This window comes from Mobula hypostoma, chromosome 11 (assembly GCF_963921235.1).
Source record: "Mobula hypostoma chromosome 11, sMobHyp1.1, whole genome shotgun sequence".
NCBI lineage: Eukaryota > Metazoa > Chordata > Chondrichthyes > Myliobatiformes > Myliobatidae > Mobula > Mobula hypostoma.
Window position 1 is genome coordinate 40,111,793 of NC_086107.1, and position 26,884 is coordinate 40,138,676.

Genomic DNA, 26,884 nt, shown 5'->3' on the forward strand with positions numbered 1-26,884 from the left:
ACTTCATTTTTGTTTTCATTATTATAAACTTTCTGGGGTGGAAAATGTTTTTATTGGCATATGCTGTGGACAGCTATGAGCTGGTGGTTGTCCAAAGCCCCTGGCAAGGTGTCGACATTCCAGCAGTCTTGACAATATGATTTTAAGCAAAAATTTTACTTAGTTGATTTAATCAGGCAGAGCCTAAGGGAGCAATTCAATTCCTAATAAGGGAAAGGGAATCATCTCCTAAGTCGAATGTGAACTCCCTCAACTAGCCTTAGTCTATTAATATCTTCATTAAAATACACTTCCTAGCAACCAAATGTAACATTTATCAATAGCTGTAGTCAAGGTGCAGAAGATCATTGCAGCTCTGAAATATTAATTTTTCTTTTTCTTAATCTTCGAATATGGCAGACACTTTGCTTCACTCCTCTTTGTCTTAGTACTAAAAATAATCCCAGTGCAACATTACTCACCTGTGTTCATTCTTACCACAAACTTCTAAATTGTGGAATTTCTAATTTCTTTAGCGTCTTCTTCTATTTCTCACAATCTGTATTTTAGAATTTATTTTACATTTCCTAGTTACCATGTCTTTTATTGCTAATAAAAATTGGAAAAGTTAAGCACAGTAGAAATAAAGCCATGGTTTCAATCCACGCATTTTGATAATTCTCCCTTAATAAGTCATTTTTCAAAACATTAGTCAAACCTCAGCTGGAGTACTGAGCTCAGTTCTGGTAACCGTGCTCTGGAATAGATGTGATAATGCTGGAGAGGGTGCAGAGGAGATTCACCAGAGGACGTCGATTTAGGTAAGAGGTAATTGATTTAAATGGGATTTGAGGGGACCTTTTGCATCCAGAGACCTGGAAGGCACTGTTGGACAGAGTGATAGGAACAGAATCACTGATAATGTTTAGGAGATGTCTATATGAGCACTTGAAACATTTTGACATTAAAGGCTACGGGCTAGTTAGAGAAAGATGGGATAAATGCAGGTGGATGCCCAGTGGTTGACAGGATATAATGGGCTGAACAGCCTCTTTCAGAGTCTGTATGACTCTGGGTGTCTTCAAGACACTGAAGTGAATAACATTGAAGGGCAACTCTTTTTTTAACCATATAGCATGTAGGCTTAATGCAGTCAGACAAGTATTCATTTTTTTAAAACTTTTTTTTCTTATAATTACAGCCAAGTGGAAAAGGTCCTCGCTTGCCAGAAGTTTATTGTGTCATCAGTCGCTTGGGCTGCTTCAATCTCTTTTCAAAGGTACAGTGTGACATTTGAGCAATGAGATGCAAACTGGATCTCTGATCTTAATTATTAATCAGAGAATTCCATGAATTTCAAACATGGGTTCTGAGGCAATCTTCCATCACGTGGGCAGAATGTTGTTCTTTGAACTGTGTAACTGTGTCTAGTGTGGCTTTCATCAGTGTTATTCACAGAAAGTAAGGGTTTTCCAAATCCAAGATCTTTTTGAAGAAAACTCCTTCCCACCTACCTTGTTCTCCAGCTCTCATGGACTCTGGTAGACACACAATTACAAAGAAAGAAAAACCTAAATTTATGCAGTGTCTTTCACAATATGCAGATAACCCAAATCCCATCATGGCAAATGAAAGTCTACATTTTAAAAGCTAACATAGGAAAGATGACACAAATTGCCAAGCTTAAAATGAGTCTAGATTTCAATAAGAGAGCACATCAAGCAGCAAGGATATAAGCAACTATATAATCAAATTTAATTGGGTTTAATTCAGTGACAAATCACCCGTCTGAATTCCCATGTGTCCATGTATCAGCCTTCTAGCCTTCATGGTCAAGGAATAGCCATCACCAACACTATGATTTCCTCATTGCTGTCTGGATCAGCGGCACAGTTGCTGTCAAGGTCCAGAGTACTGTCTGGATCAATGGGATCTGCTTCTTGGGCATTGTCAATCAATTAATGTGTAACCTTCCTTGCCTACAGTGGGCAGTTAATTTACCAACTAAATTTTAAGTGTGCTTGGATCTAATCACTGTGGAGTCAAGGGAGCTTTAAAAACAAAACAGGAAGATTGTTAAGTGGATTAAAGGGAATGTAAACTTTCAACGTTCAGCCCTTATTTGCTTTAAGGATTCCAGGTGTTTGCACTGGAGTGCGTTCAAATCACAATTTGAAATTCATCTGGCATAACCAGCAATTCATAGCAACGGGGCCCAGAAACTGCTGCAAAGTTTCATTTAGTGCCAGAGCAATTTTTCTTTCATATTTCATAAAACTAAAAAAATTACAAAACGCAAAAGAATGACATTGGTTCCATCATTCTTAAATTAGCTCTTTGGTTGAATGCTTTCCCTTCTGCCACGCTTGTTTTCCCCCTTTGAAGATTTATCCAATTCATTTTAGAAAGTTTAAACCTCATTTTGTATCCTTTCTCATTGAGCAATCCAGATCACAACAAAAACTTGCTGTGTACAGAATAAAAACTTCATGTCACTTCAGGTGGTCTAGCAAGGCTCCTTAAATTTGTGTCCACTGGTTCTCAAATTCTTTGCTGTTGAAAGCTGTTCTTTCCTGTATACTTTATAAAGGCAATAATAATTTTAACACCATATCTGATCTCCTGTAAGCTTTAACCCAACTAAGGCAAACTTTCAATTTCTAAGCTGTCTCCATAAACTCAAGCTTCTTTTGTCTGACATTATTCTCCTTGATGCTTCTAGGGGGCTTTCTCATTCTTCCTGTAGTCTGGTTTACAGAATAATCTCAGTGCCCGAGCTGAGGTCTAATCACAGTTTCATTAACGTAATGTAAAAAAGTAAAAAGCTCTTGGAGGAACTCAGCATTTCAGCATATCGTGGAGGATAATGGACAGTCAGCGTTTTAGGTGGATACCCTTCAATAGAACTGAAAGAGGAAAGGGGAGGTAGCCAATTTAAAGAGGTGATAGGGAGGTGTGGTGCAAGAGCTGGCAAGCAAGAAGTAGTTTCAGGTGAGGAAGAGATGAGTGGCAGTCATCTCGTCCATAGCTACAGATTGACCTGCTGAGTTCCTCCTGCAGCGTGTTTTTTTTTTGCTCCAGGTTCCACTAACTTCAGTCTCTTGTGCCTCTATTTTCATGATATTGGGTCAAAATAAACCTTTGGACAAAGTCCCTGTTTTCCTCGTGCATATTTTCCACCACGATGTTCCCGAGCCATTTTATTAGCCAATGGTGAGGCTTTGCACCACAGATCAGGTGTGTAGTAGGCTCGGAGCATATTTTGTCTATAAAACTGAAGTAATTTGACTGCCAGCTAAGCAAAGCCTCACCGTCACTTTCCCCAAGTAATAAGGCTGATCAACCCTTCCACTCATGAACTCACCCCTCCACAGCCCCCACCAATACCACTTTATCATCTGTCAGAGTCACCTTATGTACAGAAACTTCTGTGCCTAGTGTCACTTTATGGACAACCTCTCTATGTATATAAGCTATCTTATGTATTTATATTTATTATGCTTTTTTACTGTTGTGTTCTTTATCTTATTGTGTTTTTTGTGCTGTACCAGATCCAGAGTAACAATCATTTCATTCTCCTCTACACTTGTGAACTGGAAATGACATTAAACAATCTTGAATCTTGAATGGTTTAAATGGCTGTCATAACCATCAAAAATTTATCATTTTTGTGCATGTTTCTCATTATGGTGATCAGAAAGTGGGACAAAATCCAATGAAGCTGCTGATAGGGTTAGGGTATATGGAGCAGTATGCAGACTGGTGGGATGATAGGGGTTGAGTGTTTGAGGAGTGGGATATTGGGGCAGTATTGTGGCAGAACCAAAAGGCGGTGGTAAAGTGTGGCAGTAAGATAATAGGTGAAGTTGGTGTGGCAGTAAGCTGAACTAAAGGCTGGAGGTAGGTATAAGGTAATGGGTCAGTAGAATGGTGATAGGATAATTATTGGGATAGGGTAGTGGCAGTCTAAAGATATGTTTGGAGTCAGTAGTTTGGAGTTACTAAGGTGATAGTGTTGTGGGACTGATGGTGGTGCAGGTGAAGAGAAGGTTGTAGCAGGTAGGGGTGGAACAAAGTATACAGTAAAATGAAAATATTGCAAGATGAGCAAATAATCCCAGCCTTAACTGACTTTGTGCAGCAGATCTTTCAATTAACTGGTACAGTGCTGGGGAAGTTGGTAAAGGAAGGTTAACCTACCACATAGAATCAAAGAGTCAGAGAGTAGTACAACACAGAAACAGGCCCGTAGGCCCAAATCATCCATGCCAACTGATGTGCCCTCCTAAGCTTGTCCCATTTGCTCATGTTTGGCACATATCCCTCTAAACCAGGCTTCTATGCCATGGATTCCCGCCATTAATCAAGAGATCCGTGGACCCGATATTGGGAACCCCTGCTCTAAACGTTTCCTATACATGTACCTGTCCAAATGTCTCTTAAATGTTATTTTAACTGCCTCAAGAACATTCTTAGTCAGCACACACAAGTGCTGGAAGAACTTAGCAGGTCAGGCCGCATCTGTGGAAATGAATAAACAGTCACTGTTTCGGGCCAAGGCCCTTCACCAGCACTGGGAGAAAAGATGAGAAATCAGAGCAATAAGGTGGAGGGAGGGAGAAAGATGTACAAGGTGGTAGGTGATAGGTGAAATTGGGAGAGGGGAGGGCTGAAATAAAGAGCTGGGAAATTGATTGGTCAAAGAGATAAAGGGCTGGAGAAAGGGAATCTGATAGGAGATGATAGAAGAAAGAAAAGGGGGAGGAGCACCAGCAGGATGTGATGGGCAGATAAGGAGATGAGGTGAGAGAGGGGAATGGGAATGGTGAAGGGGGTCAATTCCCAAAGGTTCGAGAAATCAATGTTCATGCCATCAGGTTGGAGGCTACTCAGATGGAATATAAGGTGTTGCTCCTTCAACCTGAGAGTGGCCTCATCGCAGCAGTAGATGAGGCCATGAGCTGACATGTCAGAATGGGAATGGAAGGTAGAATTGAAATGGGTGGCCTCTGGGAGTTTGCACTTTTTGTAGCAAATGGAGCCTAGGTGCTCAGTGAAGCGGTCTCCCAATCTACGTTGGGTCTCACCGATATACAGAAGGCCACACCGGGAGTACCAGATATGGTAGATGACACCAACTGACTCACAGGTGAAGTGTCACTTCACCTACAAGAACTGTTTGTGGCCCTGGAAGCTAGTGAGGGAGGAGGTGTTGGGACCGGTGTCGCACTTGTTCAGCTTGCAAGGATAAGTGCCAGGAGGGAGATGAATGGGGAGGGATGAAAAGACAAGGGAGTCGCACAGGGAGAGATCCCTGTGGAAAGCAGAAATTGAAGGAGGAGGGAAAGATGAGCTTGTGGTGGGATCCCGTTGGTGATGGCTGAGGTTATGGAGAATTATATGCTCGATGCAGAGGCTTATGGGGTGGTAGGTGAGGACAAAAGGAATCCTATCCCTGGTGGGGTGGAGGGAGGATGGAGTGAGGGCAGACGTGCACGAAATGGAAGAGATGCGGATGAGGGCAATATTGATGACGGAAGAAGGAAAGCACCTTTCTTTGAAGAGGGAGGATTTCTCCTTAGTTCTGAAATGAAAAGCCTCATTCTAAGAGCATATGTGGTGAAGATGGAGGAACTGAGGGAAGGGGATGGTATTTTTACAAGTGACAGGGTGGGAAGAGGTACTTTCTTTAGCAGCACATTCTTGCCAAAAAAGAATGTCATTTATTGGATGTGTTCAGTGTTCACTTACTCAGTAAATAAGGAGCTCTTTTCAGCACAGGCGCCCGCCAAGATCATTGTGTGCCTGTTGTCAAGACATTGGTTTCCACTTATTTCAGAGGTGCCAAATCAGCCTTGCCTTTTGTTAAAATCCAGGTTGGTTCCCTCAAAAGAATATCAAAATGAACTCCCAACAAGAGGGTTCACACCCAAAAACTTGTTAAAATCAGACTTACATACTTCCCAGTGGGAGCATGTTCAGTTGAAGGCAACTTCAGAAAACTTGTTATAGATGGTTGCTAAGGTATTGAAAAAGACGTTCTGACCCATGAGGTGATTGTAGGTGTGAAGTCCTGTCTGCTGTGTGGGAGAGGCTGGAGATCCACTAGACGTAAGCAGAACCTGGGATGTAGTAGCTACACCTGGGCCTCCAAATGTGGACCCCAGCCCAGTCAAATAATGCTCTAATAAAATTCACAGCCTCATTTTATGGTGAGCTGTTTCCCAAATAACTAGTTGGTATGAGCAACTTCAGTAATTAATTCAAGGGTTCATTTATTGATGCTTTATATCCAGTGGTCTTTGACTTGCAATCCAACATGTGAGGAATTATTAAATGTCACCTGGGTTTCCCTGCCAATAGTTCTGGCACTGCTAGTTACCATTCTAGTAGATATAGGGTTACTTGATTTGTTTGGGTTCTGTAGTTGTACTGGCTGCTTACAAGAAACATCTCTCAATCATGGAATTCCGGATGATCCATGTTAACGACGCTTAGCTGGGAGATGAGCAGAGGCATCTCTATGGTTGCTGCCACCTTTTCTTGCCTCTCTTGCTTCAGCTGCCCTCTTGACACTGCCTTGCAGCCTCAAGCTCCCGGTGTTATCTTCAGTTGACTGGGTTCAATGTACAATACATGATATTGAAGTCTCCACTGGTTGACTTCTACTACAATGAAAATCAAAAATATCTACAAATGCTAGAAATACTCAGCAGATCAGGTTACATCTATGGGGAGAGAAACAGAATGAACCTTTGTAGAACCCTACATTGAGTCTTTTACCTGATACTGTAATTGTGTATTTCTCTTTCCACAGATGTTATCTGACCTGCTGAGTATTTCCAGCATTTTCTGTTCTATTTTAGGCTTGTACAGCAGGGTATCCCTGGTCTGATGCAGGCAATGGAGTTAATCTTGGGGAAGAATACCATTGATGTTTTCCAGCTGTTCCATGAATGACTCCTATTGCATTCTGTGCTCAGCTGCACTGGTTGGGGAGTGTGTTGGTGTAAGGAGCCACATGAATAGAGGGCCAACCTTGCTCCTGAGATCTGGGTGTCTGGGCAGTGTGGACTCCTGGAAATATGGCACTGAACATAAGGAAATTCTTTTGTTGTCCGACACCATTTGCATACTGAAAAGGTGGAAATATTTCTGATTGATATCTCTGTTACCAAGGGGCAGAATATAGTCAGAGCTGCCTACAATTCCCAGTCCACAAGGTGCTATGTGTAATTCACTGAAATCAAAGAAGACACAATCCATGCTTCATGAGTGCACTTCCTGGATGACCTCCTTGATGCAGCAATGAGCAGATTGTGAGACCTGCATAAATCTGTTCTGGCTACTTCAAAAGGTCCCATGGAAAGGATCTTTCGTAATTGTAATTTTGTGGTAAGTTAGTTTTGTGGGTGAACTGAAGGTACAAGCTGTTGCATCAGATTATGATATGATATAACACAAACAATGTCAGAAATACATAGGGTTTTAACCTTGCATTTCTAAATTCCTTGCATTTAGGAATGAAAGGGAAGGAATCAAGGATCGGAAAGGATAGTGTTGACTGAGGTTGCGTTTTCAGTTTTAAGCAGTAAGGATATACAATAGTGGTTCTAAGACTGCCTACTTGATTTGAGAAACAACAAGGGAGCTGATTACCTTTTGCAATATTAAAATATGTGGATCTTTAAACAGTGTGCAGGAGATAGATGAAAAAATCTGAAATTAAATGAAGTTATAACATTAAGACATTTTAATTATGATAAGACAGTAGAAGGTAAGAACAGAATTAAGCTATTCATCCCATCGAGTATATTCAGCTATTCAATTAACTCCATTCTCCAGCCTTTTCCTTGTAATCATTGATGTGCTTACTAATCAAGAACCCATTGGCCCTCTATTTAAAGATACTCAATGACTTGGTCTGCACGGACTTTTGTGGCAATTAATTCTTTAGATTCACCATCTTCTAGCAACGTTTTTCCCTTCAGCTCTGTTCTAAAGGGATGTTCTTCTATTCTGAGGATTTCCCTACGGTCCTAGATTCCCCCACATTCTGTCCATGTCCACTCTGCCTAGGCTTTTCAATATTTGGTAGGTTTCAATAAGATCCCCCCCCCCCCATTCTTATAAACTCAAGCAAGTGTAGAACCATCAAATGCTCCTCAAATATTAACCCTTTCATTCCCAGGATAATTCTTGTAAACCTTCTCGGGACTGACTCCAATGCCAACACATCTTTCCTTCGATGGGGCCCACAGCTTCTCTCAATACTCCAAATGTATTCTGGCCAAAACATTATAATGCCTCAGCATTACATCCTTGCTTTTATATTATTTTCCTCTTGAAATGAATGCTGACATTGCATTTGCCTTCCTTGCTGAAAGTTAACCTTGAAGGACTCCTGCATTAGAACTCCCATGTCCCTTTACACCTCCTTGCTTGCAAAAATAATCATGGTTTAAAATTCTTTTTGAAGTGAGACTAGAAAATGTCAAAGGTAGAAGTGCTGACTAGCTAATTTTTGCTATTAAAAATGAGAGCTGATAGAGCCAGATGAGGAAAGGCAATTGCAGGTGTGGAGGGACACTTAGGGGAAACACAGTTCATGTACAAACCGGAGGTATTCCTTCAAAAAGAAAAGTTAGGTGTTTTCAAACCAGTGTGCTGAAGTGGACCAAGAAAATAATATTTAAAATAGAAAGGCAAAAGATTTATAACAAATGTCAAATGCAAGATAATATTACTTTAAATGAAGATTATGGAATGTGCAGAAAAAGAGTGGAAATGTTCACAAGGGATGAAAGTTAGCAGGGGTAGAATTACTTAGCAGGTAACATTTAATAGGACTCTAAAACATTTTATAAATATTTAATAGGAAGTAGGTAAGTGTAGAATAAGATGGGCTTAGTAGAGTCATCAAAAGGAGTGATGTGAAGATTACAATAAAATAGACTATAAGCAACAAACACGAGGAATTCTGCAGATGCTGGAAATTCAAGCAACACACACAAAATGCTGGTGGACTGCAGCAGGCCAGGCAGTATTTATAGGAAGAGGTACAGTCGACGTTTCAGGCCGAGGCCCTTTGTCAAGACTAACTGAAAGAAGAGCTAGTAAGGGATTTGAAAGTGGGAGGGGGAGGGGGAGATCCAAAATGATAGGAGAAGACAGGAGGGGGAGGGATGGAGCCAAGAGCTGGACAGTTGATTGGCAAAAGGGATACAGAGTTGGAGAAGTGGGGGGGGGGGGGGAGCATCATGGGATGGGAAGCCTAGGGAGAAAGAAAAGGGGAGGGGAGCCCAGAGGAAGATGGAGAGCAGGCGAAGAGTTATATGAGAGGGACAGAGGGGGAAGAGAGAGAAAGAAAAAAGAGCCTCCACCCTGATGGCATTAACATTGACTTTTCTAACTTCCGTTAATGCCCCTCCTCCCCTTCTTACCCCATCCTTTATTTATTTATTAATTTCCCCCCCCCCTTTTTTTTCCTCTCTCTCTCCCTCTGTCCCTCTCACTATAACTCCTTGCGTGCTCTCCGTCTTCCTCTGGGCTCCCCTCCCCCTTTCTTTCTCCCTAGGCCTCCCGTCCCATGATCCTCTCCCTTCTCCAGCCTCCTATCCCTTTTGCCAATCACCTGTCCAGCTCTTGGCTTCATCTGTCCCCCTCCTGTCCCCTCCTATCATTTTGGATCTCCCCTCCCCCTCCCACTTTCAAATCTCTTACTATCTCTTCTTTCAGTTAATCGTGACGAAGGGTCTCGGCCGGAAACATCGACTGTACCTCTTCCAATAGATGCTGTCTGGCCTGCTGTGTTCCACCAGCATTTTGTGTGTGTGACTATAAGCAGGCCAGTATTGATACAGAAGACAAAAAAAAATAACTTTACTAAAGTTAGTAAATTATCTGTTCCGAATGGATGTTTATCCGAAGACACTGAAAAAAGTGAGGAGAGAAACCGTAGGGGCGTTAACCACAGCCTGTTAGTCTTCACTTGAAAATGTAAGTCATACTGGAAGATTTTTACTGTAATAATACTTTGGGGACTGAAGTATTGACAATATTACAACAGATTTTCTGATGATCAGTGGACCACCCAAACTCTCTGATCACATCCCACTGGGAAGCACATTCTTCCCAGGGGCGTCTGGCCCCAGCTGATCTGTGAGGCCTGTGCTGCACAAGGGCTTTCTGACCATAAGTGATCATGAATAGCTTTGAGGCAAGGTCCCCAGGCTCATTCATCTCACTTCATTACCACAGTCACCATCATGGCCACCAGAACTTTAGGACTACTCATGTTCAGCTCTACAGTTCTCTGGGCCTCTCTCATTGATGTCCAACAGATCAGAAGCTTAGGCACACGTGTGCTGAGCCTCCAAGGGGAAAAAAACTGAGAAGCGTTGCCAGGAATGACTGACCCCCATATCCGGAAACTATGGTCCCTGGTAGCAGACACTCAAGCCAATGAAACCAACTCTTCCGTATCTATTTTGAATCTAAAGAATCCTCTATGCCTCAATATCTTCTTTAAACTTACTGCTGAAGTTACTCTGTGCAATAGTTCCTTATGAGACGGCTCTTTTAAGCCCACCAGAACCCATCTTGTGAATCTATGTTGCACCATCTGTATACCAAGATAGCGTTCCTCAGATAAGGAGGTCAATCTGTGTGTAGGTACACCGAACATCCATAAAATGTATCAAGACTTTCTTTAACTTTTTTCCTTAAGTTCACAGGTAATAAAGTCTAGCATATTGTTTTTCCTCCACGTTTGCAGGACCTGCATTTAAGTTGCTGCGATTTGTGATGTCAAATTGAGTGCCCATTCTAAGCCAATTTGTCCTGTTTACAGTCTCAAAAATAAACGTAGTTAAATATGTCATGCGTGGTATATTTTTCACAACACTATGTTGTTGCTGCCTTAATTTTCTAAATCCGCTGTTATCACATCCTTAATAATATGAATTGGCATTTCCCCACTATTGTTAAGTTAATGGCCTTTAGTCACTGTATGCTCTTTCACTGAATGACAGAATTAAAAATCATCCATTCCATTTGGTCAGTTGCAGATTCTTTGCAATTTCATTAATCAAACCCATGCATCCACACTGTCTGCAACCACCACACTTAGAGTGCCACATTGCAGCTCTTGGGCACTTGCCAGATTCTATTTTCTTTTGCTTTCTTGAATACGTCCACCTTCTTAAATATTAATAACTTCAAGCATTTCACTCTACTTGAATCATTGGTTCCCCACAATTTACAAAGCTATATCTTCTGCCATGAAGACAAACGAGAAGAGTTCTTGGTTGGAGGCTGGGGTGTGGGTTAATCCTGAAGAATGTGTTGGTTTAGGTTAAGCATCTGAAACCCAACTCCAACCTTCCCACTTCTGGCTTCAGAAGTGTGGCTGAAGTGTGTGCAAACCAGAACCTTGGTAGAATTGCCAAGCTAAATATTAGAATATGGGCCTCTGCCTCATATTTATTCACCTTTTACATTTTAACACTGGGTGGTGGAGTTTCCAGGCCTTAAGAAAGCTAGCATTTAAAGGGATAGCTGAACAGCTGAATCTAGTAGGGAACTGTGATTCTACTCACCTCTGGTAACCCTTGACAGCTCCCAATCCTTTCTGTGTTCTTTCTACACTTTAGATCTCCCTTCATTCTCCTGATCTCCGCCCATGATTTCCTCCACTGGACATGAGAGGGCAGATATTCTGCTCTTGCTCCTATTTTCCTATTCTTGCAAAAAGTGAGGGTTCAGAATAATACCAGAGTTCAGAAACCTTTGCGAAGTTAACAGTAGAAATTTTGTTGATGATCACCATGTGATAGAATCTCACATTGATTTTGAGAGTGATGTGAATAATCCTGAAAGTAGGCTTCGGACAAATTACATATGTACGAGTGGTGAGATGGCTGAGAAACATTGGAGAATTAGGTCATAAGATATGAGCAATAGCAAACATTTTGGGTAGGATGCTCATGGAAAGGGAGCAGTGACTTGGGGGAGGTGGTTTTGTGCACTTTTGGTGGGCGTTTTGAACTTGGGATGCCCAGAAGTGTTTTCCTGCTAATCCTGTCACATTTAGTGCCAACTCCTGTGTTTTTCTTCTCTCTGTTTCCAGTCCAGAGTCCATCATTTTGAAAGGCTGGCTTGCTTTTGGGTGTATAAGGTTGAAGCCCAAAAACAGTGATTTCATTGGCAGGGGAGGATTAAACTCAAGTTTCTAAATGGGAGAAATTAGAGACCAAAAAGCAGTCAGGAGGCTGGAGGTAAAACCAGAATATGGAAGAGCAAAGGGATAATATGGGAGCAGACTGGAATTAATATCGGAGGAAAGGTAGGGAAATAGAGTGGGAGGAGATAAGGAGGAATTGTAGAAGTGGGGAAGGAAAGGGGGACAGCCCCTCAAGCTTGTTTTGACATTCGGTATGACCATGGCTGATCTGTTCCAGTCCTCAAATACTAGATTATGAGATTTAGTTACGCAATACCACATCTAAGCTAACTTGTCCCCCAACTGGTTACTCAACATACTATTCCAGCAAAATGTCTTGAAAGTTTTCCATGAATTAGTCCTCCAAGTTACGTTTATCATTTTGGCTTCTCATTTCCTGATTTCTGTTCTGACTTGAGCTATAATTACAGAGTTGTAGAAAAGTCGCAGAGAAGTACAACACAGAAACAGCCCCTTTGTTCAACCAAGTCCGTGCCAATCAGAAACACACTTAGTATTAAGGTCCTTCAAATCTGCCCACTTTATTTCTAGGAAGTAAGGTTAGGGCTGACCCATCTCCCTACTTGTTTTATGTATTGTTGCTGGAAGTTTTGTATTCTGGAATATATAGTTCCTAACTGTAGTCACAACATTGCCATGTATCAGTACTATGCCAAAACTATTAGCTTCTGTTGTATCAATAACACTTCTATTATATTACCAATCATAATACATTCAGATGTAAACCTTTTCATTTACAAGCCCTTTCCCTGATGTGATCCTGGTCTTTAATGTTCTATTGGTACTAATAAAATTTATTTGTGCCCAAATCACTGCAATAGTTAACAGTGACTTTTCAGATTTAGAAATTCCCCTTACCTGATCTCCCCCTGTCAAAACAACATCATTACTATTGCCCAAGTTATTTGGTTCACCAGAACATAGGAGTAGTCTAGTTTAAGGGTGCATCTGAACAGAACAAATTTCACCTATAATAAACCCAATTCTGATTCTGAACAACCCCAGTTTACCACTAACACTGTGTGTCTGTGAATTGCCTTCTATGCCTCATGTTGAATCACGTTAGTTCTATACTAGGATGGTTGTTGGATATAATCTATAGAATTAATGAGAAATTGTTCAATTTACATAGCTTCAACTCTGCAACGTAGATCAACTCAACTTCAATCAGTGAGCACAAGTAATATTTGCATACACAGAGGTCCAGAGACCAACGTCTTTGTCATCGTCATTATTACGGAGGAAATGCAAGAACATGTTCTGCGTGAAATATCCACTAAATATCAGCCCTCTACGGACTTCTCCCTGCAGTAAAGCTCTGCCCTCGAACAGTAGAAGTCCCCAGTGTGACCCTAGAAAACCTGACCGTCTTTCCATTTCCTTGGAGATTTTTCAATAAAGGCAGAAATTAATTATGAAAATTGCATCACCCGTAGCCATTGGAGGAAAAGTAAGTTTCAAAATCAAGGTTTTCAACCTGGAACGAAGTGGACTATCTCAAATAGCTGGAGAAATGCTTTCTCCACAAAATCCTCCAAGTTCACTGACAAGGTAAGGGAGCCAACATCCACAATCTCCCTGAGGCCCCTGTATACCACAGGCAGGTAATTTTGTTTGGTTGTTACTAGATCGCCAGAATAATTACTCTATTCTCTCACCAAAAGAGGAGACAATTCATAATGTTCTTAATTTGCTTGGAAAAAGTGTAACCTGCTCATAGGCATCTCCCAAAGATCAGAGAAAAACACCCTTGCAAAGAGAAGCTTAAGTCCTTTCCTTGGGATTATGTAGAAGCCAAGGGTAATTTGTGGATGAGGCAAAATACCTATCCACCTTTGCTAACAGGCACCTTCTGCTCCACTTGTGGCAGAATCTGCAGATCCCATGTTGGCCTCATCAGCCACTTCAGAGCCCACGGAACTGAGGTGGAAGCAAGTCATGTCAGCCCTACAGGACAGCCACAGCAGAGGGATGACTTCTTGAGGTTTATTTTTAAAATTATATATAACAGTGTGGATAATTTGCAGCATTATACTTAAGGAATAGATGTATAGCTACTTTACACGACATCAGTGGGTAAGAGATTTTAGTTGGGAAAGGAAGGCAGGAATTATTAATGACCATTTTTCCTTGAACAGAACAGTCTTAACATATGACCTGGAGAATTTCAAACTGATGGGAGGGTTCAAGGGAAAAGGAGAAAAAATATTTCTTCCAGCAAGCCAGTCACAGTTTCAAAGCAACAAACCAAAAGGAAAGCTAATGGAATTCTTATTTTGAGTCAGAATGTTACCTGAAAATGTGGAAGGTGACTTAAAAATAAATATAAAGTTAGTTCGACAGGAATAAAAATGAAGGTTATGAACAAAAAAAATAATAAACATAAACAATTGGTGGAAGGTGTGGGAATAATATTTGAAAGGATGAGGGTTCAATGGAGGTTCACGGGAAAGGTCCCGGGAATAAAAGGGTTAATGTATGAGGAGCTCTCGGCCTGTTATTGCTAGAGTTTAGAAGAATGAGGGAGATATCTCATTGAAACCTATCGAATACTGAAAGGCCTAGATGGAGTAGATGGGGAGAGGTTGTTTCCACAGTGGGGAATCTAGGACCGGAGGACACAGCCTCAGAATCCAAGGACGTCCCTTTAGATGAGGAGGAATTTCTTTAGCAAGAAGGTGACGAATCTGTGGAGGCCAAGTCACTGGGTATATTTAAAGTGGAGATTGATAGGTTTTTGCTTAATAAGGGCATCAAAGGTTATGAGGAGAAGGCAGGAGAATGGGGTTGAGAGGGATAAAAAATCAACCATGATGGAATGGTGGAGCAGACTCGATGGGCTAAGTGGCCTGACTGTGCTCCCATGTCTTATGATGCTGCCTTGTAAGGTCTTGAGGGCCTAAGTTATAGGGAGAGATCGAGCAGGTTAGGCCATTATTCCTTGAAACATAGGTGACTTTATAAAGGTGTACAAACTCAGGATAGGGTATGGATAGGGTGAGTGCACAAAGTCTTTTTCCCAGAGCAGAAAAGCTTAAAAACTAGAGAGAGAAGGTTTAAGGTGAGAGGAGAAAATATATAAAAGAGACATGAAGAGCATCATCTTGAGCCAAAGGGTGGTGAGTGTATGGAAAGAGCTGCCAAAGGGAGTGGTTGAGGTAGGCACGATAACAACGTTAAAAAAAATCGGGATATGCGTACATAGATAAGAGGGTTTTGGAGTGATATGAGCCATTTGCAGGCAAATGGAACTTGCTGGGCAGGCATCATGTTCAGCACGGATAAGTTAGCCTGAAAAGCCTGGTTCTGTGCCGTACTACTTTATGACCCGCAGTAGGGATGTTGAAATGAATACAGCAGCCTGTTCTAAGTGACAGTACACACAGAGGGGGCCGAATAGGTTCTTTCCCCGATAGGAATGTGTCTGTTCTCTCCCCTGTCTGCCCATTCCCATCTACCAGGTTGACATAACTTCTTTTTTATTTTTGTGCTTGATTGTTCCAGAAGTATATTTATCTGAGTGGTTTCCCCCCCATCATTCATCCTGGAAGTAAAGTTTTCCCACAAAAGTTGCAGCAATCCATTAACTTCATTTGGTAGACAAAACACATGATGGCTTTAATTTACCAAGTCAGTGTTCGCCTGACTAATGTTTTAAAGTGGAAAAACCATCAGAAGTTTCAGTTATAGTTTGGAAACTGCCCAAGATTTCTCATTGAAGTTGGACTGCAGCTGTGGGGCAAAGTAGCCCTGCTGAAAGGGGGTAATGGCTGAATCTTTCATTCTTAACAACTGAATATCCGGTGCTGCACGCAGCCAAGAATGTATAAAGCTTTGGTCTCGGTTGTAAGTGGTGATGGAAAGGGCTCCTAATTATACTGGATTAAACACCAACATTATCAACATGATGGAAACAGATGGCAAAAATATATCAAAAGGAAATTTATTGAAAGCACAGTGAAAATAATGTTGGTTTGATTCAAAATAGGTTTAGCAGCAACCAGGCAAGTACACAGGATTTTGATTCGGAGACGGCAGTCTTTGGCACAGTACATGTCTGAAGTGTTGTGTAATGCAATTATCAGTTGGCTGAGGAAAAATGAATGGATGTGAGTGAATTTGTGTTTATCTGCACAGTGCTAATGTTGGGAAAATGGAACGACTCCATTTCTAATGTCGTTAATTACTCACTGTTGAAGTAAAGATGCAATTTAAAGTTTATCATCTTTGCAGTGAAGCGTTGGTATTTAAGGATGGGAATTGGAATTGGATTATTATTGTCACTTGTACTGAGGTACAGTGAGAAGTTTGCCCTGCATACATACTGTACATACAGATTAATTCATTATACAATGCATTGAGGTAGTACATGGTACAAGTTCATTACGGGGTAGATTGTGAGGTCAAGAGTCCACCTTATCATACCAGGGAACCATCCAGTAGCCTTATAATAGTGAGATATAAGCAGTCTTTGAACCTGGTGGTACGTACTTTCAGTTTTTTGTATCTTCTGCCCGATGGAAGACAAGAGAAGAGAGGATGTCCAGGAAGAGTGGGATCTTTGATTATCCTGGCTGCTTTACTAAGGCAGTGGGAAATGTAGACAGAGTCTATAGAGGGGAGACTGGTTTCCGTGATGTGCTGAGCTGTGTCCACAACTCTCTGCAGTTTCTTGCAAACACAGGAAGAGCAACTGCCACACTAAGTTCTGAATGCATGCAAGTAGGAGCTTCCTGTAGTGCATCAATTAGAAGTTGGTGAGAGTAGATGGGGACTAAGTGCAAAACTACTTCTCCTGAGGAAGTAGAGGCATTGATAAGCTTTCTTGGCCGGGTTTCTTTGTGGTTGGACCAGGATAGACTATTAGCAATGTTTACTGCTACGAACTTGAAGTTCTTAACCCTCTCAATCTTAGCGTGATTGACGTAGACAAGAGTATGCACACTGCCCCCCCCCCTCCTGAAGTTATTGACCAGCCCCTCTGCTTTGCTGACCTTGAGGGAAAGGTTGTTGTCATGACACCATGTTACTAAACCCTCTATCTCCTTTCTGTACTCCAACCATTTGCTGTTTGAGAAATAGCCCACTACAGTGAAATCATCTGCAAAGTTGTGAATGGAGTTGAAGCGGAATCTAGCCATGCAATCATTAGCACCCGGGGAGTAGAATTGTGAGGCACTGTGTTGAGAGTAATTGTGGCAGAGGTGTTGCTGCCCTTCCTTACTGGTTGCTGTCCTTTGGTCAGGAAATCAAGGATTTAGTTGCAGATGGAGATGTTGACTCCCAAGTCTTGGAGTATGGCGAGGAGTTTGCTTTAGAGTGTAGTACTGAATAAACAATAGTTTAACATAAGTAGCTCTACTGTCCAGATGCTCCAGAGATAAGTGTAGGAGGAGGAAGATGGCACCCACCATCGACCTGTTTTGGCAGTAGGTGAATTGCAGTGGGTTGAGGTTGTCTGAGAGGCTGAAGTTAATCATGCCATGACCTCCTCTCTAAGCACTTCATGGTGGGGATGTCAGAGCCATTAGGTGGTAGGCATTAAGGCACATTACACATTACCTTGTTTTAGTTAGGTACTGAGATACTCGTCAAGGCTGGCTGCTGAATCATTGAAAAGAACCAATCTACTGATCTATGCAGTCAAGTAGCAGCTCATCTATTTCCTCAGACCAGCACTGACTGACTCTCTGTACTGGATCCTCCTGTTTCAACCTCTGTTTGTGTGCAAAGGAGCAGAGCCTGGTGCGCCAAGTTGGCTTGGTAGGTGTCTTTGGTTGTGTAGCAAAAGCTAAGAGTATTTGGGTGCCTGGTGGAACAGGAGATGTTGTGGTAGTATTTTAGTAACACACTTTTGAACTTGGCCTGGTTGAAGTCACTGGCGATGATGATACCCTGTTTCAAGGCTGTTGACCATTGAGTGCAAGCTTCGTGTCTGCCTGCAGTGGGATGTTGACTTCCTCAGCAGAGCTGAAGTGAGTTCCCATGGCAGGTAGTGTAGGCAACACTCCACCATTGGATATTCTAAGCTGCATAAGCAGGAACTTGTCAGGATTGAGCACCATGAGGTGTTGACGAGGAAACAAACCCCTTCCCCCGTAACTTTGCCCAAGGACACCATATGGTCTATCCAGTGAACCGAGCAGCCCTCGGGTTGATTGATCCCTCATGTTGACAAAATCATGGACCGTGCAGCAAACCTATTTAGATACACACCTAGGACCATACTGCAAAACAAGATTTCCTGATTGTCAAGGTAGTGCATACATTATTTGGATACACACCTAGGACCATACTGCAAAACAAGATTTCCTGATTGTCAAGGTAGTGCATACATTACTTGATGTCAAGTCTTTACCCAGTGCCATTTCATGGACTTGCTTTGCAACAATACCCCGGAGTCATGAACAAAGTATGAAGGGATTGGAGCATATCGTTCAACATCAGACTCGCCCCTGATGGCCATATTAGACTGGAAGAGCTATTTTCCTTACACTAGTATGGAAGTTTCCTAAATTATTTATGCTATCTCGTACATTGTAAGTATCATACTGTACATTTCCATAAAGCTTGGATTTCACAGCTAAACAACTGCAGTACTTCACACACCATTATGATTCCCTTCCCAGCCTTTTGGATGAATATATCTGATGGTAATTGCTGATATTAAAGCTAATTATGCAGCTTCTTGGATGTGATACAAAGCCAAGATTTCTTCATTTCATTAAACTCTTATTTTAGATGCTAAGATGTACTTCAACAAAGATATGTGCTTGCTCAGTTGGAAATAAACATAGATAGAAGATGAAGTTGATAATCATCATTAACTGAGGCACATTCATTCCTTATGTGAGCCATTAGGTAATATTATTCATCTGTCTTGAAACCATATTATAGCTTCTAATGGCAAAGTCATGTTCATGTTTTCCGTAAGGGTCTTTACCATCCCCTCCGACCTTCAACTGTCGGAGGCAGAACGCTCTGTTCTCAGTAAGGGCCTCACGTTTGTCCCCCTTCGCCCACACCTCAGCGAGTTCCGTGTTCGCCATGATGCGGAACTTTTCTTCCGCCGTCTCCGTCTCCGAGCCTACTTCTTCGGCAAGGGCTCTTCCACCCCCACTGATGACCCCTTCTCCCGTCTTCAACCCTCCTCTTCTTCATGGACACCCCGCTCTGGTCTTCTGCCTGCTCTGGATCTCTTTATCGCTAATTGCCGACGGGATATCAACCGTCTTGGCTTCACCGCACCTTGTCCCCATTCTAACCTCACTCCTTCGGAACGCTCTGCTCTCCACTCCCTCCGCACTAATCCTAACCTTATTATTAAACCCGCCGATAAGGGGGGTGCTGTTGTAGTCTGGCGTACTGACCTCTACCTTGCCGAGGCACAGCGACAACTCGCGGATACCTCCTCTTATTTACCCCTCGATCGTGACCCCACTAAGGAGCACCAGGCCATTGTCTCCCACACCATCACCGACTTTAGCCGCTCAGGGGATCTCCCATCCACTGCTACCAACCTTATAGTTCCCACACCCCGCACTTCCCGTTTCTACCTCCTACCCAAGATCCACAAACCTGCCTGTCCTGGCCGACCTATTGTCTCAGCTTGCTCCTGCCCCACCGAACTCGTTTCTGCATACCTCGACACGGTTTTATCCCCCTTGTTCAATCCCTTCCGACCTACGTTCGTGACACCTCTCACGCTCTTAAACTTTTCGATGATTTTAAGTTCCCTGGCCCCCACCGCTTTGTTTTCACCATGGATGTCCAGTCCTTATATACTTCCATACCCCATCAGGAAGGTCTCAAAGCTCTACGCTTCTTTTTGGATTCCAGACCTAATCAGTTCCCCTCTACCACCACTCTGCTCCGTCTAGCAGAATTAGTCCTTACTCTTAATAATTTCTCCTTTTGCTCCTCCCACTTCCTCCAAACTAAAGGTGTAGCTATGGGCACCCGTATGGGTCCTAGCTATGCCTGCCTTTTTGTTGGGTTTGTGGAACAATCTATGTTCCGTGCCTATTCTGGTATCTGTCCTCCACTTTTCCTTCGCTACATCGACGACTGCATTGGCGCTGCTTCCTGCACACATGCTGAGCTTGTTGACTTCATTAACTTTGCCTCCAACTTTCACCCTGCCCTCAAGTTTACCTGGTCCATTTCCGACACCTCCCTCCCCTTTCTAGATCTTTCTGTCTCTGTCTCTGGAGACAGCTTATCCACTGATGTCTACTATAAGCCTACTGACTCTCAGAGCTATCTGGACTATTCTCACCCTGTCTCTTGCAAAAACGCCATCCCCTTCTCGCAATTCCTCCGTCTCCGCTGCATCTGCTCTCAGGATGAGGCTTTTCATTCCAGGACGAGGGAGATGTCTTCCTTTTTTAAAGAAAGGGGCTTCCCTTCCTCCACTATCAACTCTGCTCTTAAACGCATCTCCCCCATTTCACGTACATCTGCTCTCACTCCATCCTCCCGCCACCCCACTAGGAATAGGGTTCCCCTGGTCCTCACCTACCACCCCACCAGACTCCGGGTCCAACATATTATTCTCCGTAACTTCCGCCACCTCCAACGGGATCCCACCACTAAGCACATCTTTCCCTCCCCCCCCCTCTGCATTCTGCAGGGATCGCTCCCTACGCAACTCCCTTGTCCATTTGACCCCCCCCATCCCTCCCCACTGATCTCCCTCCTGGCACTTAACCATGTAAGCGGAACAAGTGCTACACATGCCCTTACACTTCCTCCCTTACCACCATTCAGGGCCCCAAACAGTCCTTCCAGGTGAGGCAACACTTCACCTGTGAGTCGACTGGGGTGATATACTGCGTCCGGTGCTCCCGATGTGGCCTTTTATATATTGGCGAGACCCGACGCAGACTGGGAGACCGCTTTGCTGAACATCTACGCTCTGTCCGCCAGAGAAAGCAGGATCTCCCAGTGGCCACACATTTTAATTCCACATCCCATTCCCATTCTGACATGTCTATCCACGGCCTCCTCTACTGTAAAGATGAAGCCACACTCAGGTTGGAGGAACAACACCTTATATTCCGTCTGGGTAGCCTCCAACCTGATGGCATGAACATCGACTTCTCTAACTTCCGCTAAGGCCCCACCTCCCCATCGTACCCCATCTGTTACTTATTTTTATGCACACATTCTTTCTCTCACTCTCCTTCTTCTCCCTCTGTCCCTCTGAATATGCCTCTTGCCCGTCCCTCTGAATATGCCTCTTGCCCATCCTCTGGGTCCCCCCCCCCATCTTTCTTCCCGGACCTCCTGTCCCATGATCCTCTCGTCCCTTTTGCCTATCACCTGTCCAGCTCTTGGCTCCATCCCTCCCCCTCCTGTCTTCTCCTATCATTTTGGATCTCCCCCTCCCCCTCCAACTTTCAAATCCCTTACTCACTCTTCCTTCAGTTAGTCCTGACGAAGGGTCTCGGCCTGAAACGTCAACTGCACCTCTTCCTAGAGATGCTGCCTGGCCTGCTGCGTTCACCAGCAACTTTGATGTGTGTTGCTTGAATTTCCAGCATCTGCAGAATTCCTGTTGTTCATGTTTTCCATAATACTTTGCCAAATGGAAGAGACAAAAATGCGGTAAGATCAGTCAACACAACTGATATTAACTGAATGGTATTTAGTAGATGTACAGCTGTTTGCCCTAATCTTCCATTCCCCCCCTCCATAACAGTTGAACTCCTGCCACTTTGACGTTGGCACCAGTACCACTTCCTCTGACCACTGTAAAAGCATATGTGTCCTGAAGAAGGATCTTGGCCTGAAATCTCAACTTTTACTCTTTTCCATAGATGCTGCTTGTCCTGCAGTGTTCTTCCAGCATTTTGTGTGTGTTGCTTTGGATTTCCAGCATCTGCAGATTTTCTCATGTTTGGGTAATACGAACTGCATCTTAGTTGCTGAATCTCAGTTCCGAGCATTTGCCATTGCTTTCAGCACATATTTGTTTAAAAAGGTCTGTATCCTGACTACATGCTGTAAGATATAGAAGCAAACTTTCATCCTGGGCATAGCCAGTGATAAATTTGAATTTGAGACCAAAGCCTTACTTAAGGAGACAAAAAAAAATTCTACAAATTTGGGCAAAGCCATTGATAAATTATTCTTTGGCAAACAGAGCCCAACTTAAGGAAGTAGAGAATTTGATCAACAAACAATGGCTTAGTCAATGTCTTGTCAGTAGTTTGATAATTTTGGTGATTGATGACAACAGATATCAGTGGCAAATAAGAAAAAACCTGCACATTTTGGAAATCCGAGCAACACGTACAAAATGCTGGAGGAACTCAGCAGGCCAGGCAGCATCGAAGAAAGGAGTACAGTTGATGTTTCAGGCTGAAATCAGTGGTCCAGATTTTCCTTTCATCATAATCTTAACAAATGAACCTATTCATTTTAAATTGGTTAGCCCTGCTTTTAGATATTTTTATGCCATTCCAATTAGAAGGGAACAATTGAAATTGAAGGAGCAGATTAGATGAGAGAAAGTGATGAAAAGAAAAATCAACTCTGACAGATCATAACAGTTGCTAAAGAGTTCTTAACTACCTCTGCTCTCATACTTTCAACCTTCAGCATGAACTGACATTATTTAACCTTGAGTCGCTGGTTCATTCTCCTCTTAAAAAGATACTGATGCTTATCTAGTTAGGATCGAAACTTTGTTCTTATTTGGGTTTGGTCATAAACAGAACTTCTGGCTCATTTTAATTTCAGCTTTCCGAAATGCAGATTCCTGGCAGCTGTGTTATAGGCTCAATTTTAATTCTGGAAAACTTTTCCAAATGTTGACTACTCCTTGTGGAAATATATTTCAGAGTATTTGCCCTAAACTTTTGCTCTGTAGCTGTGAATCTCGTCATGTTGACTTGGTGTGCCCTCAGGTATGATTTTAGGTTTTTTTTCCAAACATTCAATCACATTGAGAAACCCCTTCTGAAATATTGCTTTTTTACATTTCTTCCTCAAAATGTTTGATGATGAAATTCAATAAAAAAATAAATTACAAAAAAAAGAACCTACATCTAATCAACGCAAACACGAGAAAATCTTCAGATGCTGGAAATTCAAGCAACATACACAAAATGCTGGTGGAACGCAGCAGGCCAGGCAGCATCTATAGGAAGAAGTACAGTCTACGTTTCGGGCCAAGACCCTTCGTCAGGACTAACTGAAAGAAGGGGGGAGATCTGAAATGATAGGAGAAGACAGGAGGGGGAGGGAAGAAGCTAAGAGCTGGAAAGTTGATTGGCAAAAGGGATACAGAGTTGGAGAAGGGGGAGGATCATGGGACAGGAGGCCTCGGGAGAAAGAAAGGGGGAGGGGAGCTCAGGAAGATGGAGAGCAGGCAAGGAATGATTGTGAGAGGGACAGAGAGAGAAGAAAAAAAGGGGGGGAATAAAAATAAATGGGATGGGGTAAGAAGGGGAGGAGGGGCATTAACAGAAGTTTGAGAAGTCGATGTTCATGCCATCAGGTTGGAGGCTACCCAACGGAATATAAGGTATTCTTCCTCCAACCTGAGTGTGGCTTCATCTTAACATTGATTTCTCTAACTTCCGTTAATGCCCCTCCTCCTCTTCTTACCCCATCTCTTATTTAATTTTATTCCCTCTTTTTTTTTCTTCTCTCTCTGTCTCTCTCACAGTCGCTCCTTGCCTGCTCTCCATCTTCCTCTGGGCTCCCTTCCCCCTTTCTTTCTCCCTAGGCCTCCCATCCCATGATCCTCCCCCTTCTCCAACTCTGTATCCCTTTTGTCAATCAACGTTCCAGATCTTAGCTTCTTCCCTCCCCCTCCTGTCTTCTATCATTTCGGATCTCCACCTCCCCCTCCCACTTTCAAATCTCTTACTAGCTCTTCTTTCAGTTAGTCCTGACGAAGGGTCTCAGCCTGAAACGTCGACTATACTTCTTCCTATAGATGCTGCCTGGCCTGCTGCGTTCCACCGCATTTTGTGTGTGTTGCTACATCTAATCAAAACCTTTTGGCTTGATTTCAAAACTTATTACAAGTACCTTGTGCAAGCTTCCTCTTAAAACATTATCACCTAAAAATTCTTCGGTTTTAAATTGATTAAAGATTATGACTTCAGGAATAGCAATTTAACCTGAAGAGGAATTTTCATTTATGAAAATTACATGCAGGTTACCATGGAGTTGTGTGCGGTTTTTAAGGGAAGCAGTTAAATTGGGGGTTTTAGATGCAAATAATGAAGCAGGCATAAAAAAAAGGACAGCGTTTTGATGGCATAAATTCAAATGTAACAGTTTTCTCAATTTTCAGCCCAGAAATATAAAAACCCTTTCAGTGTCAATAATTTCAAAAAAAAAGGGAAAGTCATGCCAGTCTAACTTGGTGCAGAGTCGTGGTTTGAAAGTGTGAATTATTTTGTATCCTTGCCTCCAGTTTAACTGGGAGCCTCTATATAATACTATGGAACCTTATGATGATGGAGTTCAATAACATCCTTTGATAATTAAAATATATTTCCCAAATGCAGAGGACAGGTGACTGTGAATAATGATTCAATAAGAACAGGACTTGGACATCGTTGGTATTCAAAATAATTCGTTCAGTCAGGAACCCCAGAACATTAGGAACTTGTGATGTGTGAAATATATTTAAAAATTCAGAACATTAGCATTACATTATCTATATTGTCTAGTGAGGCTTTATGGGTGGAACTGAGGAATAAGAAAGGTATGACAACATTAATGAGGCTATATTGTAGACCACCCAACAGATTGAGAGGAACAAATTTGTAGAGACATCACAGACTGTTGAAAGAAATTTGAGGTTGTTATAGTAGGGGATTTTAACTTTTCACGTATTGACTGGGAATCATATACTGTAAAAGGACGAGATGGCATAGGGTTTGTCAAACGTGTTCGGGAAAGTTCCCTTATTCAGTGCATAGAGAGAGTGTGTGATACTTGATCTCCTATTAGGGAATGAGACAGGGCAGGTACAGGAGTTTGTGTAGGGGAACACTTTGCATCTAGTGCTCATAATGCAGTTTTTTCAAAGTTAATATGGAAAAAGATAGGTCTTGTACACAGGTATCAATTCTAAATTGGAGAGGTCAATTTTGATGGTATCAGAAAGTATCTGGCAAGTGTGAATTGGGACAGGCTGTTTTCTGGCAAAGATGTACTTGGTAAGTGGGAGGCCTTCAAAAAGTGAAAATTTGGGAGTACAAAGCTTGTATGTACCTGTCAGAATAAAAGGTAAAGATAACAGGTTTTTAAAAAATAATAAAATAGTAGTTTCTACTGTTTCATTAAGCTATTCCACTTTAAATGAACTAGCAGTTCTTTTGCGCTTCATACCTTTTGCTTCTTTGGAGTTCGCCATAGTGAATCAATAATTTCTTCAATAAAAACAGTATAAATAAGCCAGTTCTAAAATCATTGTCAACACCATCCGCATCAGAAACTGGAAAAGAAAATGTGATTTTGTACGATCGTAAGATATACTTAGCATGCTAATGAGGTAGACTGTGACAACCTTTTGTGCGCTAGTAGCACACACACACATGTCTGAGAGGGAACATTGGCCCTGGTTAAGAAAAGGTGAGTAGCAGCTATAGGCATGTAGGAACAAATGAGGTACTTATGGAGTATATGAAATTCAAGGGAACACTTAAGAAAGAAATCAGGGGGTCTAAAACAAGACAAGAGGTTGCTCTAGCAGACAAGTTGAAGTAGAATCCTAAAGGATTGCAAGAGACAAAACTGGTCCCCTGGAAGATCAGAATGGTCATCTGTGCTTGGAGCCAAAACTGATGGGAAGTTCTTAACTGGATTTTTTTCATCTATATTTACTTAGGCGAAGGATATATAATCTATCATAGACCCTATACAGATTACAGAGAAGGAGATGTTTGCTGTCTTGAGGCAAATTAGAATGGATAAATCCCCAGGGCCTGACAAGGTTTTCGCTTGGACTCTGTGGAAGGCAAGTGCTGAAATTGCAGGAGCCCTAGCTGAGATGTTTAACTTATTCTTATTGACAGGTGAGGTACTGGAGGATTGGAGGATAGCTAATGTTGTTCCACTGTTTAAAAAGGGTCTAAACTTAAACCAGGAAATTATAGGCTGGTGAGCCTGATGTAAGTAATGGGAAAGTTATTGGAAGGTATTCTAAGGGACTGGATATATGAGTATTTGGATAGACAGGGACTGAGTTGGGATAGTTGGCATGGCTTTGTGTGTGAATGTCATCTATCCAAACTTACAGAGTTTGTTGAGGAAGTTACCAGGAAAGTTGATGAAGGCGAGGCATTCGACGAGGTCCCACAATGGAGGTTGGTCATGTTCATTACATAACAAGTCATTAATGTGGCTTTTCTCAGGCACACTTAAAAACCTACAGTACTGTGCAAAAGTGAAATGTGAAGTGAAGATGCCATCTAAGTATCAAAACAATTCTGTGAAGAGCAATAAATTGTAAAATCTAAATCAAATTAATATTTGGTGTAACCACCCTTTGCCTTGAAAATTGCTTCAATTCTCTTAGGTACACAGTCGTGCAGTTACTATATATATATATATATAGACAGAGAGAGGCTGATATGTTGTTCTAAGCATCTTGGAGAGCTTGCTACAGTTCTTCTGCAGACTTTGGCTGTC

The 26,884-nt window shown here is 42.2% G+C and overlaps 1 protein-coding gene across 6 annotated transcripts in view; it reads left to right on the top strand.

Annotated features, from left to right (window-relative positions):
* Window positions 1–26,884, top strand: part of dennd2b (DENN domain containing 2B) — a 521,803-nt gene that overhangs the window by 406,553 nt on the left and 88,366 nt on the right. For all 6 annotated transcript variants that reach the window (XM_063061873.1, XM_063061872.1, XM_063061875.1 and 3 more), the window contains one exon: window positions 1,181–1,258. In XM_063061873.1, the coding sequence (XP_062917943.1) occupies window positions 1,181–1,258 (78 nt within the window). The remainder of the gene's footprint in view (window positions 1–1,180; window positions 1,259–26,884) is intronic.